The 17,348-nt window shown below is 47.3% G+C and overlaps 7 protein-coding genes across 7 annotated transcripts; 4 read left to right on the top strand and 3 right to left on the bottom strand.

Annotated features, from left to right (window-relative positions):
- Window positions 1-63: 63 nt before the first annotated feature.
- On the top strand, window positions 64-1,452 carry BGW36DRAFT_397445 (putative DNA replication factor C subunit Rfc3; the record flags this gene model as incomplete). Its single annotated transcript, XM_046218301.1, has 4 exons — window positions 64-203; window positions 265-356; window positions 409-972; window positions 1,040-1,452. The coding sequence occupies 4 exons, from the start codon at window positions 64-66 to the stop codon at window positions 1,450-1,452; spliced, it is 1,209 nt and encodes a 402-aa protein (XP_046072501.1).
- Window positions 1,453-1,776: 324 nt separating this feature from the next.
- Window positions 1,777-3,201, bottom strand: BGW36DRAFT_295618 (histidine phosphatase superfamily; the record flags this gene model as incomplete). The annotated part of the gene is made up of 1 exon (XM_046211195.1): window positions 1,777-3,201. One exon carries the CDS (start codon window positions 3,199-3,201, stop codon window positions 1,777-1,779), a length of 1,425 nt encoding a protein of 474 aa, XP_046072502.1.
- A 680-nt stretch (window positions 3,202-3,881) lies between these two features.
- On the bottom strand, window positions 3,882-5,724 carry BGW36DRAFT_417140 (kinase-like domain-containing protein; the record flags this gene model as incomplete). The annotated part of the gene is made up of 8 exons (XM_046219371.1): window positions 3,882-4,372; window positions 4,433-4,540; window positions 4,561-4,597; window positions 4,654-4,909; window positions 5,027-5,284; window positions 5,319-5,372; window positions 5,402-5,631; window positions 5,698-5,724. The coding sequence occupies 8 exons, from the start codon at window positions 5,722-5,724 to the stop codon at window positions 4,326-4,328; spliced, it is 1,017 nt and encodes a 338-aa protein (XP_046072503.1). The 3' UTR covers window positions 3,882-4,325.
- A 1,970-nt stretch (window positions 5,725-7,694) lies between these two features.
- Window positions 7,695-9,312, top strand: BGW36DRAFT_341984 (polygalacturonase). Its single transcript, XM_046213108.1, has 4 exons — window positions 7,695-8,103; window positions 8,168-8,590; window positions 8,644-8,773; window positions 8,836-9,312. Exons 1-4 carry the CDS (start codon window positions 7,738-7,740, stop codon window positions 9,162-9,164), a joined length of 1,248 nt encoding a protein of 415 aa, XP_046072504.1. The 5' UTR covers window positions 7,695-7,737; the 3' UTR covers window positions 9,165-9,312.
- A 399-nt stretch (window positions 9,313-9,711) lies between these two features.
- Window positions 9,712-11,576, bottom strand: BGW36DRAFT_397449 (uncharacterized protein; the record flags this gene model as incomplete). Its single annotated transcript, XM_046218302.1, has 2 exons — window positions 9,712-10,046; window positions 10,130-11,576. 2 exons carry the CDS (start codon window positions 11,574-11,576, stop codon window positions 9,712-9,714), a joined length of 1,782 nt encoding a protein of 593 aa, XP_046072505.1.
- A 1,146-nt stretch (window positions 11,577-12,722) lies between these two features.
- Window positions 12,723-15,260, top strand: BGW36DRAFT_175808 (uncharacterized protein). Its single transcript, XM_046209680.1, has 2 exons — window positions 12,723-13,995; window positions 14,043-15,260. The coding sequence occupies exons 1-2, from the start codon at window positions 13,000-13,002 to the stop codon at window positions 14,967-14,969; spliced, it is 1,923 nt and encodes a 640-aa protein (XP_046072506.1). The 5' UTR covers window positions 12,723-12,999; the 3' UTR covers window positions 14,970-15,260.
- Window positions 15,261-15,681: 421 nt separating this feature from the next.
- BGW36DRAFT_295723 (putative peptidyl-prolyl cis-trans isomerase) lies at window positions 15,682-17,343 on the top strand (the record flags this gene model as incomplete). Its single annotated transcript, XM_046211205.1, has 1 exon — window positions 15,682-17,343. The coding sequence occupies one exon, from the start codon at window positions 15,682-15,684 to the stop codon at window positions 17,341-17,343; it is 1,662 nt and encodes a 553-aa protein (XP_046072507.1).
- Between the last annotated feature and the right edge of the window lie 5 nt (window positions 17,344-17,348).

Below are 17,348 nucleotides of genomic sequence, written 5' to 3' on the forward strand. Positions count from 1 at the left end.
CTCTACATCTAGAAGTCTATATTCTAATCGAACACTCCTCGCTGTTCAAAATCAACCGTCAAGATGTCGGACTTCGAGGATGAGATGGACATCGATTCCTCTGCCAAAGGCGCCGCAATGCAATTCAGTTCCAACAACACGAATTCCAAGGGTAAAAAGCTTGTTGCTGATCTGCCCATTGGCGCTGAGGACAATTTGCCATGGTGTGTAGTATTTCCTGCCAAAGTTCAAAAATGTTTTCTGTGGCTAACTTGGTTCGGCCAGGGTCGAAAAGTATCGGCCAAGCTCGTTGGATGATGTTCAAGGGCACCAAGATATCCTAGCCACAATCAACAGGTTTGTTGACTCACATGTATGTTTGTCAGATATAATATAGTATCATTTGTCTAGCATACTGAACTATCTTAGCGACTCCCACATCTTCTACTGTACGGCCCCCCGGAACAGGAAAAACAACAACAATCCTCGCCCTAGCTCGACGAATTTATGGAAGCAAAAACATGCGTCAGATGGTCCTGGAATTGAATGCTTCTGATGATCGAGGTATTGACGTTGTTCGAGAACAAATCAAGACATTTGCAAGCACAAAACAAATCTTCTCTGTCGCGCCCAGCTCTACGACAAACGGCGCCAATTCACTCGGCGCATTCAAATTGATTATTCTAGACGAAGCCGACGCTATGACAGCTACTGCACAAATGGCACTCCGTCGGATTATGGAGAAGTACACAGCGAACACACGTTTTTGTATTATCGCAAACTACACACACAAACTTTCACCAGCTCTCTTGTCGCGGTGTACACGATTCCGGTTCAGTCCGTTGAAGGAAGGCGATATTCGAGCCCTGGTAGATAAAGTCATCGAGGCAGAAAGTGTCCGGATACAGCCTGATGCAGTTGAGAGTCTGGTCAGGCTAAGTAAAGGCGATATGCGACGGGCGTTGAATGTTTTACAAGCTTGCCATACTAGTAGTGAGTTCCTCATTTTTCATACTACTTCACTAAGTGAGTAGACAGAATCTCACTAACATAATTAAAGGCCTACCTCTTCCTATGCGCAACGCCCCCAAAGACCAACCTCCACCAGAACATGAACTCGTCACTGAAGAAACAATCTACAACTGCATCGCCGCTCCTCATCCTTCTGATATTCGCCAAATTATGACCACCCTCTTATCCACGAGTGACGTAACGTCGTGTCTCAACACAATCAACACACTGAAATCAAACAAGGGTCTCGCCCTGGCCGATATCCTCAGTGCACTGAGTGAGCAACTACAAACCTTGGAGGTTCCAGCCCAGACACGGATAAGCTGGTTAGAAGGATTGGCTGAGATCGAATGGCGGCTCTCTGGCGGTGGCAGCGAGGTCGTGCAGACCGGTGGTCTCGTTGGCGTAGTGCGGAATGGCTGTGAATTGATGGGCGATAAGGGAGTTGCGATGGAATCGTGAAATATTTGCTCTTTTTGATTCTGAACTGGAAAATGGGAGTTATGGAGATAGTCCACTACTGAATGAGCATGTGACACTTATCATGGAGATGTCTCTGATCATTTGATATTCATTAGCTTTAATTAATTCCTAGACTAAAGAAAGTGTAAGTCAGCCATGAACAACATTGATGTCTGTGTGTTCAATATATGACTTCCAGCCCTCAATTTCAGTTTTCGTAGTCACATTGAAGTCATGGGGTGGATGAACCGGCAGTTGAAAAACCTAGTTAAAATAAAAATCAATCCAAGCCTTCGTTCCCTACTATCAACCACTTCTCTAATTTCACTTCTCGGCTGCACCATTTGTAGAAAGGGCAGCAGCAGAAGCACCCTTCTTAACAAGTCTCAATCCACCGAGCAGCAAGATAAGAGCCTCCAGACCTAGGATGACACCTAGTGTAACCATAGCACCAATGACGCCTGCAACGGCCGTCGAAATTCCCGACCCATTCGAACTTGATGCTGCTGCAGGGGTCGAGGATCCAGATCCAGACGAGGTAGTGTTGCTGGCACAAGCACCATCAGTATTACCGCAGAGGCTGCACCACTGTTGCTGATCTGTCACGGCAAATTTCTGCGTTTGGGACACGAAATCATCCCATGGAATTTCGATAGAGGATCCACCGAACAAGGCGTAGGGAGTGAGATCGGCGGAAGAGGAGGATGTGCCATTGTTAAACAAGAAGCGCACACTGATATCCGAGGTTGACGGGAAGTCGCCATTGGCCGAAACAGTTGCGTTGGTGACTAGTTCCCAGGCCATGCTGGAGGCATAATCAGGGATGCCAGTGAAGATTGCGTTTGTAGGAGGCAGGCCAGCAAGGCCGAAGTATGACAAGAATGTGCCGTATGCTCCGAATTGGACGTTGAGTTTGGATTTTCCGTTACCGGTAATGGTAGAGTTGAGGGCCGTCAGGACCTGGCCGGCCAGAACAGCACCAGAGATGGCACGAACGGCATCCGTGGAGTTGTATGCAAGGTTGTACTCGTGGATGTTGGCGAGCAGGAATAGCTGGTGCATCGTGTCAGTGCTGACATCAGCCAGAGCGGGATTAGAGTCTGTTGAATTGTGGATCAAGGCGACATTGAGTAAATCCCAAATTGTGTACGCATTCTTAAAGGTCAATTGACTTTCGTTAAATGTCCCATTCACAGCCGGAGAAACGCTGCGGTATAAGTCGAGGGACGAAGACTGGTAGGAATTAAAGAGATCTGAATTGAAAAAGTCATTGCTGCTCGACTCTGCATTCTGGCAGTTTGTGGCGCCTTGTAACCATTGTGAGTTTTCGCTTCCGCCGTTCGTTGAAGTGATTGAGATGGGGATCAATTGGAACCCATTCAAAGGAGATTCCACTTTACTGCCGTTGCGAAGAGTCTGGTTTGAGGCGTAGCCGGCCGGGGGATAAAGACCTTGAAGCCAGCCAGCGGCCGAGTTCTGCAGGACATTGTCGGATGGCGACGAGACAGCAAGTTGAGAGAGCTTAACAACGTCGCTCTCGATGCCTAGGATGCGGGCTGCCGAGGAGTTTGCAATGTAGCGGGAGTTGTAGTACGATCCGTGACCATTCACTTCAACATACCCCAGGTCGGTCAGAGACGAAGGAGGAGTGCTCTTTGCGGTGCGATCGCCATGGCGATGGAAAACATATGCACCCAGGATTGTCTCGGCCGACGAGAGCTGGATCGTAGCGGCCAGCGCCAGGAGCATGTTGTTTTTAGTGTACATTTTTGTTTCGTCAGGGACGCCTTGTGTATGGTTCTTAGGTCAAGGGTCTTTTGAGTTCTTGTCACTCTGCAGGCTGGGGGGGAACAATGAGGGGAGTCTGTGGTTTAAATGGATCGGACCAAGGTGCCATCCCCACCCCGTTCTGTTGATTGTTGTTGATAAGAATCAATGATTCATCAATGCGGTCGACCCTCCTTGAGACTGCACGTCTGCGGAACATTCAAAATTTTAACTTGCTTTTTCCTTCTAACCAGTTAAATAGCGCCAAACTGTCAACCACCATACCAGAAAGAGTGCAACCCTTCCTTAGTAAGGGTTACTTTGGATGTTTGGCTGCATATTTCTCTGACAAATATAATGAGCGAAGCTAGCGCCGACAACCTCATGGCCGGGCCGCTGCATCCAGCTCTACAGGTGATGATATTATTCGCCGTGCTGCTGTAACCCCGCTCTTGTTTCCTTTTCTGGCAATACTAGATAGCCTCAAAGACCGAGGTGGGGTTGAGGCTTGAGCAGTCTGGGCCCTGTTGGAGCTGGTGATTTGCTGGTTGTTCGGGCGGGGAACAGCGACAGCGGAGGTGGCCGATAAGAGTAGCATCCTGTAGTAACAATAGTATTAGAAACATAATAACAATACATTGTGGAGGTGTCATGGTTGACATGACGAAAAAATTCAAGTATAGGGCTCGGGATTGAGAGCCGTCTGGCATCTTCAACCCTCACCTATGGCGCGTGTCTGGAGCACCGGAGAATATTTCCTCGGGCCCTTATTTCATCGGCCGGGATTGATTAGATTGGCATACATTCCAGTCTAGCTCCTTTTCCACGGCTCCATCGAGTTAGCATCCAGGGTTGAATCTGTTTAGACATACAACATACTATCTATTCACATCGCAAGCCGGCAAGGTGGGTGGTGCTTTCAGGAGGTTCAGCTTCTACAGGCAAAGCCTCCGTAGAATTTTATTCACAAATGCTTGTGTATCCATCCGTCATCCGCTAGCTCCTTAGCAGAGAGCTACGCTTCTGTGCTTCCACTGCAACATTTTTCGCATTAGGCGTAAAAAAGGCTTTCTATCCTCTTCACCCTCAAGAGTAGTCTCCCGCTCCTAAAGCGGAACCAAATCCTTAAATAAGTTCTTAGTGCAGAAATCACCTAGAGCATCGTATATTGTTAAATTCATCCGATAGTAGGACAACAAGAAGCTTGACTTGCCTTCTCCTAAGAAGAATTTGTCTGTTAGCACCCGTTGGGCAAGAAGACTAGGCGGCGGGAGACCAAGAAGATTTATCATTTCACGAGATGGGCTCGACTTCAGTACTTCTGAAATTCAGGGTCTTGACCGGTGAACAAGGAACCGCCTTCGTAGATGTCCCAAATCTATAAGCTAGTTTTCAGCAATATTCGCACCATAATAACGCGGCATTTTATGATACCATGCATCCTATGTTCCATATGTCAATACTATACGTCCATGGAACTCCTAGAATCACTTCCGGTGCTCGATAGATATTAGGTTGAACGAATTCCACGTGGAATTGGTTGCCGAGAACAGCCGAACCAAAATCGCATAGGACTGGGGTCTCCAAATTCGTAGGTATTCTGAGATCCCGGGACATGTAGATGGTTCTCCTGTCCAAGTCCACTTCCTTCCTCGAAACAGGGCATTGAAGCTCCTTCTCCTCGACGTCGCTAAAGAACGAATGATCGTTGATGCCGAGTATAATATTATGAGTTTTTGTATGTAATAGAAAGAGAAGTAAGTATATTATAGAAGTAGGGAAGAGCAACTCAGGCCAAGCAGGTCACAAACCAGTGTGTATGATGTGGCACTCCGTATGTAGATAATCTAATGCCAAAAAAAAAAGGCGCAGAAGAACGACTGCTATGACCGATGGAGGCAGCTTCTCTACTGGGTCGCGGCATAAAAAAGTCAAAACACTCTCCCATAATGGGGGATGCACAAGGCATCGGTGTTTATCTTCCGGCCCATCGATGTAAAACGTATCAAGTAACATTCTGATGGCGTTACGACCGGGATGGCCTTTTGGGGACTGCTCTATACGTCTGTATATCTTGAGCTCGTTAGCTACTTGCGGACCGACCCATAGACCAGGCATGCATGAAGATCTCGAGAACAGCATATCGACGACCACTGTAGTTATAACTCAAGAGGGATCTCACTTCATGTTCCAGGCAAGCCACGCAGGTGAGGTAGATCCAAACCCCAATTTACCTACGACTTGATATCGCTCCTTGATGACTTCTCCTATTCGAGTAAGATAATAGCAGGAAGCGATATAGTCTGGGATTGTCTCTTCTTTAGTATTGTGGTATTCAAGTATCCGAACGAAGTTTGGATTGGAGAAATTAAGGGGCCTCCATCTCCATCCCAACCGTAGAATGGATGGCAACTGCTGGAGACAGCTTTATCGTGTAAGAATCTGTAGATGGAAAAGATAGAAAAATTATTCTCATACTGACACTGACTTGGAGATAAATGTCATCAAGTAGGGTGATGGTGGAAAAAGACACAGCTGACTGCTAGCCGCTTATACATACATATACAAGCGCTCTGCCTAGCGTTACTAATGTTCTAGAGCACGCCAAAGCCAATAAAGTACCTAGGCAAATATCTGTCCGGCGAAGGCGGTATAGCAACCTGGGTAGGTACGTACCTTCCTTGTACCATCAACGGTCTGGTCTAAGCGCGTGAGAAGCTTTCAGTAAACGATGGACTCTCCCATGTTGATCTTCTGTTCATTTCATTCAAACAAGCCGTTCCTACTTATGCCCAGTACGGCGCTGTCAAGGCATGGATGTCTTCGACAATATTTAGGACTGCTAACTAGCGATTCGTATATCTGAGCTTATCCGTGATATGATAGTCGTGGTAGTATTAGTCCATTCCGGATAGCTGAATTGCAGGTTACAGCAAGTGTACGATTATCACATGCAGAATCCGCTCTACTTTACGTTGTGGTGTTGTATACTTCTGAGACCAACCACAATAGGCCTGATATAAGTATGGGAATAATGTTTCTCAGCATGATCCTAATAGTACCCACCTTCTACGGATTCTGGAGCCTGGGGCATTGGCTCTCATTGAACCCTATCGTGACAGCGCTGGTATTTAGAGCCCCTGCTCTAAATGATGTCGCTTCCGGTATCTCGCCTGCGGGGCTATTGAGAAAGGCAGATGGCTGGGAAGTCCAGTATGGCGTATCACTTGATCTCGGATATCCCGGGACTACCCCTGAGACAAGTCGTTGAGAGAAATTGCTTGGAATCTTGCCTGCGGAAGCGGTTCGGCGGCCGTTAAAAGATATCCTATGTTCTGAGAGATAGTCAATTGGAGTTTAAAATCTATGCGTAAAGGATCAGATCATGAGCTGTAGATAATGTGAAGGATTTATGTTTTAACGTGACTTGGATATGTGTATAAAGTAAAGATTGAAGGCGTTCGATTGATGATTCCTAGGATTATAATGGGAATATACAGGCTATTCACGGGAATACAATATATTTTCTAATTTGTTACCATCTAGTTCTTGTGATCATCATTTATTCCGTGAAGCCGTACTTTATTGAGAGGCCACGATAACTACCCAAAATGAGTATTTAATATATATAATAAGAATTATACAGTAAAGAAAGAAGAAAAAAATTATTAACAAAAGAGAGTTAATTTAATTAAAACAAATTATATAGTAATAAAATGGATTTGTTTGTATGTATAGTCCGTCATAATAATGAAGAAGGTAATTAGCGGATCCGGCTGACGACGAGCGGAACGCCATCGCAAGCCCTAATCTAGTGCCACATGAACACCATCCCACTATAACAGTTTCCATTGGCTCACATAAAATAAGGAAATCTTAGCTCCAGCGCCAACATATTAAAAGTAAACGGTGAACACATGGTGCAATCATGAGTAAATTCAAGGATCGATGTTTAATCTATCTGCCGCAGCGGATCTCTAGCCTAGGGGCTCGGCACGTCGGAAATTGACAAAGGACATGAAGCCACCGTGCGCGCCACTGGTTTTTCCACCACTCAATGTAGCTCGTATTCATACAAGCAATTTTGAGTAGATATTCGTTGGCTTTTGGATGTGAAACAGGTACTCCATTGCTATCCTACATCTAACTCGTGCGAAAACTTCGGATGACAATTTAGCAAAAGGTCCAGTGCTGGATATATAATAAACGGCTATATTAACGGGTCGATCTTTCATAAATCTGCGCCAATGAGTATGAATTAAAGTATTATTCCGTGCCAATCTAGTCTGGACTAACGCCTATACAGACCTTCTAGTGAGACATTTCCACATAAAAAATTAGATGAAGTTTCAAAGCCATAATCTTCTATCGTAGTAGAGAATACTATAGTGCTTGGGTCAGGATACTAAAGTATGATATAAACATCGCCCAAACCCTTGAACGGCCTCTAATTGCCATGCAAACTTCATTCTTTTATTGTTTCTTTGACAAAGGCCCCATTGTCCACCATTTTGCAACATGTCTTCCAGGTCGAAGAATGCCTCTCTTTTCACACTTTTTCTCGGTTTTTGTGCTATAGTGCAGGCTGCGCCTGCTCCTTGCTCCCTACCAGTGCAAGCAGTTTCCACTGCCGATTCTGCTGTGCATCATGCAGCTTCTTCTGCTGCATCCACTGCATCTTCTTACACCAAATCTTCTACTGCTACTAGTGCAAAAATTACATCTGTAGCTCGCACTTCCGGTTCTTCCTGCACCTTTTCTGGATCGGATGGAGCGGCCTCTGCGAGTGCCTCCAAGAAATCCTGTGCCACTATTGTCCTGTCCGATGTGGCTGTGCCATCTGGAACGACTTTAGACTTAACTGGTCTTAGGGATGGGACTGAGGTTGGTTTAACTATATCCACGGCTTTTGAGAAGGATGTTTAGAATGACGAATTCTATTTCTTAGGTTATTTTTGAGGGCACCACTACATTTGGCTACGACGAGTGGCACGGTCCACTAATCTCAGTTTCTGGAACCGATATCACCGTCAGTGGAGCTGAGGGTCATCTCATTAATGGCGACGGCTCTCGCTGGTGGGATGGTAAGGGCTCAAACGGTGGCAAAACAAAGCCCAAGTTCTTCTACGCGCACGGCTTGACATCATCGACCATCAAAGGCTTGAGTCTGAAAAACTCGCCTGTACAAGTTTTCAGCATTGACGGCTCGACTGATTTGACTTTGGACAGCATCACAATTGATAACTCTGATGGCGACAGCAAAGGAGGGCATAACACAGATGCTTTTGACGTTGGCGAAAGTACTGGAATACTTATTTCCGGGGCAACAGTCTATAATCAGGATGATTGCCTCGCTGTCAACTCTGGAACGGTGAGCATAGGGTAGTTATGAAAATTGTTGATAGGCACTAATGTGAATTATAGAATATCACATTCACCGGTGGATATTGCTCTGGTGGGCATGGTCTGTCTATTGGATCTGTTGGAGGAAGGGATGACAACACTGTCTCCGACGTGACCATTTCAAGCTCAAAGATCGTTAACTCTGCCAATGGTTCGTTTCCACCCTTTGTCATGTTAAAAGATGTCATTACTTAGATACCACTTTTAAAATAGGTGTCCGCATCAAGACTATTTCTGGTGCGACGGGAACCGTCAAGGGTGTTACATATCAAGACATCACTCTATCCAACATCACCGACTACGGCATAGTGATTGAACAAGATTACAAAAACGGAAGCCCAACTGGCAAACCTACCACTGGAGTACCTATCACGGATTTGAAATTGGATGGTGTGTCAGGAAGTGTTGCAAGCGACGCGTCAAACATTTATATTTTGTGCGGTAGTGGCAGTTGCTCCGACTGGACCTGGACTGATGTCAGTGTATCTGGAGGTAAAACCAGCACTAAATGCGAGCATATCCCTAGCGGTGCTAGCTGCTGATATACTCATTCTTCTATTCTTATATACTACATGTATTATATTTGAAGCTTCTTTGGGCGACGGGTGGTCGAAAGTGACAAATGTCGCGCTACAAATGCATCAAGCTTGAGACTAGATAGTTATAGATAGCCAATTTGATGCAGCCTTGAAAACATACCTATGTAATAATAGTACATCAATGTATTTCAGGAAAATTGATAGAAGTATTGTTGGGATTATACTAATGTAGCACCGTCTCTATGCACCTTGCCGTGCCCTAACCCTGAACCCTAACTCCGATTCGAGAACTATTCAATGTTGTCACTCTGCGTACGAACACATGAGCTATGACTGAGCCTCAAATTTTACATGGGTGAACTAGGCTTTACATTTCAGAAATATGACAGATGAAGTGATGGTATCAAAATTGATGTAAGAGCAAAAGAGAGATCAAATCGGAATTCCCACTCATTTCTAATTGTACATGTACACGCAAATATTGCAATCTCGATAACCCCCTAGAACTCCTTCGATACGTTTGTAATATTCAAGTTAAGAATGACAGGGATTACTTTCTGCAAATCTTTCCTCCAACTTGACCGATACCCCATTCTACTTCTTCCTCCGTGTCCGGGCCGAACACATCCCACAACTCGTGCCCAACGCATGGCTTGCACCAGAAAACACCCTCGGGATCCCATTTCTTCTTCAATTTAAACAATCGCGGATAATGGTCACCCCAGAAAACTCTCTGCCAGTCTGGAATTGTAGGGTCGGCTTCGTTGACGTACGCACCAGAGTTGGGGGCAAGAGCTTTCAGAGCGGGATTAGCTTCGTTGCGAAGGGAATTTGTTTCGATGTTCTTAGCGGTGATATTCAGCTCAGGCCATGAACGGACAATGACTGTATTATCAAGTCAGTAAGATTATGAAGTTGCAATGAGAACCTTGATAAAGAATTCTTTTGAGGCTGGAAATAAGGTATACCTTCGTGTACAATTGCGTTTCGCCAGTGAGGCGAAACAGAATTGTTACCTCCGGGGATTATGGCATCCCTGACGCCCTTTCCAGCAACCATGTGGCCTAGGATGGGGTATCCGGAAGGAGAGGATTTGTATAGTTGATTTTTAAGTATGGTTAGTGGTTTTGAGAGCGCATCTCTATCCAGCAACCAAGAAGCCAGGCGACCATCTGTACCAACAGTTTGAGGTGTATTTTTTGCATACATATCCATAAAATTGTCCCACTTCTCAGGGATACCCGCTCCAACTATAGAATCATTGGCCCACGACGGGGATGATAGAATAACCTTTTCAATGGGCGCGATAATCTCCTTGACTTGCTCTGGTGTTTTCTCCGGAAAGAACCAGATGCCGTTGATCTGACCAATAGCGCCTACTTGGGGGACTGGGACGCTTGGCCAGATAAAATAATAGCCCATTGCACCAGAATCGGACAAATGAGGAAGCTGTTGGTGAAAATAGGCAGTTAATGACCAGAACGTGTTTGAGTTTGCTGTCGTGTTATACTCGTACGTGTACACGGTCATTGACAGCGGACTGTATGCTTTGACAGTAACTGATATCAAAACAGCAAATGTCGAGGGGCCACCTCCTCTCAATGCCCAGAAAAGATCAGGATATGACTTCTCGTTCACGACTCTGTACTCGCCATCTGCAGTGACTACCTCCAATTCTAGAATCTGGTCTGCGCCTAATCCATACCAACTGGAGACAGGGCTGTGACCACCACCGAGAATCCAGCCGCCGATACCGACATTGACATCCCCACCACCAACAGCAGTCAGATTGTGGGCTGCAGCCACATCGTATATCTCCTTCCACTGGGAACCAGCAGCGATTTTCAAGGATGCAGCACCTCCATAGGCCGTGGCGCGTGTATCGTTCAGTGTGACATCAATCCCGCGTATGCGGTGCGTCCAGATGGAGAGCGAACCTGGACCTGACGAGCGACCGGGGAAATCATGGCCAGTTCCCTTCACGACAAGGCGGACTCCAGTGCGTTTCGCAAACTTAACAGCAGCCTGAACGTCGCTCGCACCTACCGCTTCGACAACATACGCGGGATAGCCTGCGCTGGAGCAGGGGGCGGAAGGGTCTGGTAAACAGGTGTCGTCATTATAGTCTACTGACCATGGATCACCTGCGTGCCATGTAGAATTGGACCATTGTGTTTGGACTGTGGTGCAGGAGGTGTTGCTAAACCCCGGCTGGCCTGGATGGCAGACACTACCAGCAGGAACCGGGGCGTGTAGACGGCCAGAGACAGACTGGTTCAGAGCATGCCATTGATCCAGGGAAGGCCAGTCTGGAGATGAAGGTAATGGTTTGCAATGCCTAGTTGAATTGGATGCAGCATTTGCCCAGTTCAGATAGGTCGCAGTATTTAATAAGAGAGATATGAAAGCCCGCATGATGGAGTGCAGCGAGATTTAAGTGAAATGGTGATAGGTTTGAAGCTCTACTTCCAATTATCACGCCAAAGGAGTTGGTTCTTATACAAAGCCATCGGCGCAAACCAGGGTAAATACGAGTGTCCGTAAAAGGAAGAAGTCTATGAACACGAGGGAAACGACGAATGAGCGATGGAGCTTACTTGTGAGTGGAGAGTCTCTACGTCAACCAGGCTGGCAGTGCGCAGTAACGCAGTTTGCTCTGGCGATCGACAAGGCCATGGACGTATCGGCAGAAGTACCGACGTTGAGCTATTTCGGACAAAAACCAAGGCTTCCATGTTTTCGGAAGCAACTTGCGAGAATTCGCGAAAATATTCGCGCAAGGTTCCGCGATCAAATCGCATTAAGGTTAGATCAACAACAATTACCAATTGTGGATCGTATTCGAGGTCTCGTATTACATAATGCATCGCCTCCAATATTGAACCATGTATACATGTCAATTGATGCATAGACAGTGGGTGTGAACCCGAGAGTTTTGGACGGTAGGATATTAGTAAGCCTTGAAACGAGCATGTACACCTGAGGCACACGCCGGATCGCTCTATATGCTTGTGGGTGGTGCAGACACTGGTTAGGGCTGAATCAGCGGCCATTTCGCCCCGTCCATGTCGTCAATAGTAACAACTGGTACATGTAAACGACTGATGAGGAGTCAGGGTTGATATTCCCATCTCAAAATGCAATTATATTGAAACGCATTATCATATTTGATGAATGAATTGTTTGGATTTGTCTCGGCAACTATTGGGGTATAAACCTGTTTGTTATTATAATTGTTATCATTATTACCTCTCTCGTACCTGGAATTACTTACTGTCGGCATGAACAGGGGTTCACAGCAAGGCTGAAGCGGACTACCTTGGATTAGAAACGATAACCAACAACAACAGAAACGAATAACAATAATATTGCATTCGTATTCTTCATCGCCCCCACGGCATGGATGGATGGATGAAAGGATGAAATGAACAGAAGGTCTATGAAGCGCATGTGACGTGGTGATTGGCGAGGACGGACCCTAAACTTAGCAGCTGCTATCCAGCCTGCCTCAGCCGCAACGCGCAGTGCGCCATCTCCTATTCTTGTCGCTGTTCTCACTTCATCAGCGCTCTCGACAATGCCACTCAACAAAAAACGGCCCCTTCTGGCACGCCCTCCCGAACGACCGCGAAGCCGCAATAAAAGGTGCGCGGTCGCCAATCCTTCTCCAACGTGAAGCTCAGGCAGCAGTGACTCGGTCACGAGGAGTCGCGCCAAGAGATCGACATCGCGCACCTGAGAGAACGTATCAGTGTCACCTTGAAAGCACGAGCGCCCCGTCTGACTTATTTATAAACAGACGTGGAAGTCTGCCCGTCGCGGCGGGACTCCTGCGAGGATGTTGAAGCAAAATGTCAACCAACTCATCGATACCAACATCGCTCCAGCCTCAAACCCGCCGACTGCAGGTACTGGAGGCATACCGTCGGCCGCCCCTACTGGAGGGCTCAAGCCGATCACAAGGAGAAAGACGGACCGTAATATGACAGATTCGCGGCTCCTGGCTAACCGCAAATGCATCTACGAGCGTCGCCTACCGGGAGGAGCCTACATCACCGCCCATCTGGAGAGACTGCAGCATGGGTATTTCGGCAGCGAGAATACCTCAGACCACGAGGTTTCACATGTCGATTTTCTGGGCGTCAATTTTGTTTTTCATCCGTCAGACTGCGATAACCATAGATTCAAGGCCGCGACCATTAGGGCCACCATTCAGAACGCCACGGTGGGCGAGGATCGGTACCCATACCCACAAGAAAATCCAAAATTCCTCATGCATGCGCCTCATCTCATCTATGGTGCTGTGTCACCGGAGACCCTGCAGTGGACCTTTAGCCTGGCTGGGTCGCTAGGGATTTCCGACGCCCCAGTCGCCGCTTCGTTGAGTCCAACAGGGAGTAGGGCTGGCTCTTACAAAGTCTACGAAATGATGAAAATCCAAGGCTCATCACGAACCTTCAAAAGCCCTGATGGTCCTGAATTCGATGTGGAGGATGGCGAGATACTGTGGTCCCTCAGCGAAAATGCCCTTCAGAGGTCTGGCTTGCCAAGGGAGTTTACCTTTGTCATGCTTGTGGAGAAGCCTAGAGCAGACAGCCAAATTTCTTTCAAACTCGAGATCGACCCGTTGATCGACGCGTGGTACGGCAGCTATCCGAGTTGGTGGATCAACAAATCTGCCTACCAGCCATTGCGCAAACGTGCCGTCAACTTCCACGGTCAGGTTGGACAGCGATTCACGCCTGTCGACGCACAGAAGGGCTTCAATTTTGCGAAACTAGCGAGTAACCTGGATGATTATGTGAACATGCCAGGTAGCACGTATTCATCAAATGTAAGAGAGCTCTTCTGTATGATCTAAACAATACTGACATGATATAGGTTTCGCCTGATGGTGTATACAATGATCCAACAGGTACACAACCGGCTCGACCTAATCAACCGACTGGGTCTGGTAATGGCTACGGATACGGTAGTGGCGGCAATATGAATGATCAACCTATACGCATCCCCGAATATTACGGCTATCCAGAAACCGGACAACCCTATGGGCCGTTGATCCGGCCGCCACAAGACGTTTGGGGAATGAGTTCGCCGTTTCAGCGGGGGTGGCCGCGACAGGACACCTACTACGGCGGGCCGTCCGGCTATAACGGGCGAGTTGGCACTTCAACCGAGAGCACAATTAATGTTAAAGTGATGCTTGAAAATGGATTTACATCCCAGCTGGCGGCCGCCGCCCTGGGAAATCAGGGTATGCGTGCATCTCCTCGTTTGCGAGATAGTCCAACGTTAGGGATCTCAGCGGCTTCTGAGGGGTCGCCAATGGGAAGAACAAGGTCGCTCCGCCGATCGAGATCCCGAGAAGATCTGAACAAAACGGCGTCGACCAACCGAAGAATGACAGTAGCAACCGATGCTTCTATTGATCCAGAATATCACTCCACGGAGCCGATTTCAAATGGGACTGGCGGGGTACGGAAGACGTCAGAAGCGATGACCATCAGCGATATCAACGTTACGCCTCCGCCAGACGGAATCCGAGATCCTCTGGCCATCAAAAAGACCACTAATGGATCTAGCCGAAGAACGACAACCGTCTCTGGTTCCTTTGACGATACGTATATCCCGAATGGAAATCTTGCAAATGGAATCCACACCCCGTCTCCGGCTTCCAACGGCACGCTACGTCCTCGTCAGGCTTCCAGCGGACAAATGCCGAGGCGATCAGCTTCACAGAAAACAAATGGATACAGAAACCGGTACTCCTACCCTTCCGCATTGCAGAATGACCTCGGAAACTCTTAGAGTAGCGGACAAGTTGCTCTGAACATCACCCGGAGTCTGTTTTGTTTTGTTTTCTTTTAATTATATCATGTTTATTTTCAACAGCTATATACCAATATGCATCTTGTTTGCTACAGCAACACTCGGCTATCTTTGCAGCAATGCATTCATCGGCGCTGAGTTATTTGTACATCTATTATTTTTATCAGTCAAGTTTAACGACCATATTCAGCGTAGTCACTGCGCTGAGGTCATTGTAAGATTACGAGTTATACGACTATTTGGGCTTAGCCCTAGCTACCTAATCTATAGACCACCTCTTTCTTCTTACTAGCATAGAGTTATGTATTTATATCTTATGTAGAGCACTGGCTTGCTGTGAGATTAGATTAGCTTTATCTGGCCAACCTGATTGGCCCGGAGCCGGAATGCAAAAGCTCTCCCGTAGCTCTGCGACTTCCCTCACCGAGCCACTCGCAACGTCCAGCATACATGTAGCCATACTTATTTCTTATTCGGTATCTTTAGTGTGGCTTACCATGTTTTAATAATTATATCGATCTATACCACCGTCCCAGAGTCGGCTACTACTCGCCTCACTACGCGGCCCAAAACCGCCCACGCGAAGTCTGCTGCTTGATGCGCCTCATTCTACGCGCATAAGAGTCCCAACTCAGCTCCTGCGAGCACATGCAGATCAGCATCCTCAAGTCTAGTGAATAAAAAAACCAAAATGTCCTCTCAATACAACACCGAACCACCCCCCACCGCGTCTGTCACCCTTAACACAACCGTCGGCCCTCTCCACATCGCCCTCTTCGCCAAACAAACACCTCTAGCCTGCAAGAATTTCATCCAACACTGTCTCGATGGCTACTACACCGGTACGGTTTTCCATCGCATAGTCCCGGGCTTTGTCATCCAGGGCGGCGATCCGACCGGAACGGGGTCTGGGGGTTCGTCGATTTACGAGGACGCAGAATTCGAGTACGACCCGGAAGCGCGAGACCCGAACGAAAAAGTCGTCTTTGGCGATGAGATTCACAGCCGATTGCGATTCAATCGCCGGGGTTTGGTGGGAATGGCTAAGGGCGAGGATGGGACTTATGGAAGTCAGTTCTTTATTACACTTGGGAATACGGAAAGGCAGATGAACGGACAGTGTACGATGTTTGGACGGATCGAGGGTGATAGTATTTATAACATGGTCAAGATTGCGGAGGCGGAATTGGTGGAGGGAACGGAGAGACCGGTTTATGCAGTCAAGGTTATAGGATGTGAAGTGGGAGAGATGGGTCAGTTTGCGGGGAAATTGAAAAAGAGGGACAAGATTGCAAAGGCGATGGAGTCAAAGGATGAAAAAGTAACGGCCAAGAAGAAAAAGAAGGCAAAAGGTGGAAAGACATTACTCAGTTTTGGGGCTGACGAGGCGGAGGACGATGGGGAGGATTTGGCAACATTGAAGGCTAAAAAGCCAAAGTTCAACACAAATCTGGTCTCAGCTGGTGATGGATCTCTTGATATACAGCCAAAGACAGCTTCTTCAACTGAAAATCAGTCCAAGAAGCGACGACATTCGCCATCCCCGCCACCGAAAAAGCCAGCTAGTAATCGAAGGACGCGTCCAAGAAGTCCGGATCCATATATGCAAGTTCCTCCCAAGGATCCCGAAGAACCCGAAAGATCACCGTCCGAAACACCACCACCAGCTACCCGACCCTCGATTTTGGAGCGTACAGAGGCGGAAATTGCATCATTGAAAGCATCCATGCGACGGAATGTCACAACACAGGAAGACAGCAGCAGGAAAAAATCCGCCCTTGAAGCCATGATCCCAGAGACCTCTATTCGAGGACGGAAGAGACCGCCACCAGGCAGTGCTGCGGCCAATGGGAAAGGCACCGATTCCGAGGCCTTAAAGTTATTCAACGCGTTCAAGGCGAAACTTGAAGGCTCCGATTCGCAATACAAGCGAAACACAAAAACCAAAGAATCTAGCAACGAAGACTCACGTGAAAACACAAAAGTAACATCCGATGAAGTGGAAGATGAAGAAGCTCAGCTCTGCGACCTGCACTTCATTGCAAATTGTCAGTCGTGTCAGAAATGGTCTGAAACCCCGGAAGGTGGCAATGAAGGTTCCCGTGATCAGCAAAACGAGGATTCTACGGATTGGATGACTCATCGTCTACAGTTTGGCAAGGATTTACTGGGAAAGGATTTGAATTGGAAGAAAGAGCATAGAGATGATGCTGACTCATTGATGGTGATCGACCCACGAGAAAAGGAGAAAGAATACGTGCACCGCGGGGGCAAGAGTAGGAAGACGGGTAGAGATAGGGAGCGGGAGAACAAGCGGGAGAGAGCTAGCGAGAGAGAATGGGATCGAAAGTAATTTCG

Source organism: Talaromyces proteolyticus, assembly GCF_021365285.1.
Source record: "Talaromyces proteolyticus strain PMI_201 chromosome Unknown BGW36scaffold_6, whole genome shotgun sequence".
NCBI lineage: Eukaryota > Fungi > Ascomycota > Eurotiomycetes > Eurotiales > Trichocomaceae > Talaromyces > Talaromyces proteolyticus.